Source organism: Pteropus vampyrus, unplaced genomic scaffold (genome assembly GCF_000151845.1).
Source record: "Pteropus vampyrus isolate Shadow unplaced genomic scaffold, Pvam_2.0 Scaffold851, whole genome shotgun sequence".
In the NCBI taxonomy this organism is placed as follows: Eukaryota; Metazoa; Chordata; class Mammalia; order Chiroptera; family Pteropodidae; genus Pteropus; species Pteropus vampyrus.
In genome coordinates this window covers 39217-41373 of record NW_011889632.1, presented here as the reverse complement: position 1 = coordinate 41373, position 2157 = coordinate 39217, and the positions used below count along the sequence as shown (strand labels likewise).

Here is a 2157-nt window from a genome sequence, read left to right as displayed (position 1 = left end):
GCTCTGTGCACGGGGCCTGGAGGGAGTTGACCTCATCTGTAGAGGCAAGGGGACTTGGCTGAGATTCTCATTGCCTGGCTGGCACTCTGAGGCATGTTTATTGGAGGGCGATCTATCTGATTGGCACCCTTGCAAAAAAGTGACACTGGTTGACTGGCTCGCCAAAAGCTGTGTTCACTGAGAGGCGCTGTCATGGGTATCGATCGGGCTGAAACCCCCTTGGTGGCTACAGGACAATCCGTCTGTTCTGCAAAAATGAATAAAAAGGGGAAACTTTTAAAAATCAGTCTGTTTTGCAAAAATAAATAAAAGTGGGAACTTTTATAGTCTCAGTATTTGGCAACTTTTTTCAATTTAGCAGCACCGTTTCTGGGAATCTAAGGGAATGTCATTTTCTGAACGAATCAAAGATTTATGACTTTTATCTTTGACTTTATAAGTCTTATTTAAAGTAACGACATCACATTTTCCAAAAGAAATGTATTGAGTGCCATTGAAAACGATAAAGCTACACACAGGCTTCATCGCCCAGGCTCTGCATGTCAGAATCATAGTGGCACACTGATTCTACAAGATCTCCGGGGCGAGACTCACAGCGCTTATTAGGAATTCATTATTCCAAGAAACTAGGTTGCTTTCATGAGCTCGTTCTATGTGTTTCAATTCAATTCCCATAAAAATTTAAAACTCCTCTCTTTCCTGACCTGACACATTGTGGCCTAATCTACTTGAAGACATTCAACTGGATACACTCCATGAGAACAATCCTGCTCTCTAAGGAACACTGGGCTTAGCTTGAGCAATCTCTGGTCAGTTTTTGGTTTCTTCTTTGCTATTCTCTAGGAGAAATAAAAATTATATAACACCTTGGTTAGAATCCTTAAATCCTGAGGTTGACGGTAACAGTATAGTTACAATTGCTATGACAGAGATAAGCAATATGACTTCTTCGGGGGAAAATATATACACAGAGATACACTTATAAATAATCCACTTCTAAATAACCTATCTCATTAAAGAGCAGTTTTAGACCCACTAAAAATAGTTTTATCCCTTGACGAGTAAATGTAAAGAAGATGACGTAGGTACCAAAAATAAGGACTTCTTGGGGACAAAGGCTGTGTGTGTCTCTTCCCATGGTCATTGATCATTTTCTCATGAGTTTTCAAAGTCCTCCAAATTATGCAGAGTAGAGAGAGAACTACAGATCTGATGTCTGACGTCAGGACCGAACACTCTGAAGCCCCTGCTCAGACACAGACACTCTGGACACGGAGCCCTAAGGAGGTGGACGGCTCGCTACCGGCGATTAGCGACCTCGGGGACTAATGCATGTACGAGGGGCTGATGGCCAGAGTGTGTTGTATGAAAAGAATGAAACTGGACTTCGTTTCTCTGCTCTTTCCCACAGTTAGTGACCCTGACATTCTGACTTGGACAAACCAACATTCTCTTCCCTTCCTCAAGTGCAAGAATATCCTGGAACGAGAAGTGCCAGTCAACATCATGTGTGTGGGACAACCTCTAAGCACCACATTTGAAATGAAGGTATCTTTCCTTTCCCCAGACAGGAAGAGAGCAAAGGGTCCACGAGGAGGAGAGGGGATTGTGGGAAATCCCCAACGGCCTGACGGTCCCTCCCCTTTCCTCCCTCAGTCTCTGGGTTTGTAATTCCCCTTCCCCTTTTTTTAGGGTGGGAGAGATTCTGGGTACAACCATTTGTTCTTTCTCCACCTGCTTGCTCTCTGGTGGGGTCAAGCTGGACCCAAGAGAGGAGAAACCTACATAGATGTGAAGAGAGGGTTGTCGTCTCTCATGAAAAACGAGTGCAGTCCTCAAATGCCTCTGCTCCTGCAATGTGCCACTTCTTGAGACTTATCCTTGTTCCGCGGGGACAAAGCAACATTGACCTTCTTGCTTCCTCCCCCCTGGCAGGAGGTTTCGGCTGCTCCAGCCATCTGCAGTGGGAGGGTGCATGGAATCTTGTCCTGGTCCAAAGGAAGTGTCACCCTGGGAAGTGAAGGCTTCTTCACAGAAGTTCATCCCTATGCGAAATGGATCATGAAGACCATGAATGCCTACTGAGGCCCCTCCGTCCCCATCTCCTCGGTGCGGTCCTCACGATCCTCCTTGTTCTTGATCAGAATCCAAATAAAA

General features: G+C 45.2%; 1 protein-coding gene across 1 annotated transcript in view; it reads left to right on the top strand.

Moving 5' to 3' along the window:
* LOC105309780 (probable inactive serine protease 58) overlaps window positions 1-2157 on the top strand; it is a 6696-nt gene extending 4539 nt beyond the window's left edge. The window contains exons 4-5 of the mRNA XM_011385973.1: window positions 1412-1548; window positions 1936-2157. Of these exons, the coding sequence (XP_011384275.1) occupies window positions 1412-1548; window positions 1936-2085 (287 nt within the window). The 3' untranslated portion in view covers window positions 2086-2157. The remainder of the gene's footprint in view (window positions 1-1411; window positions 1549-1935) is intronic.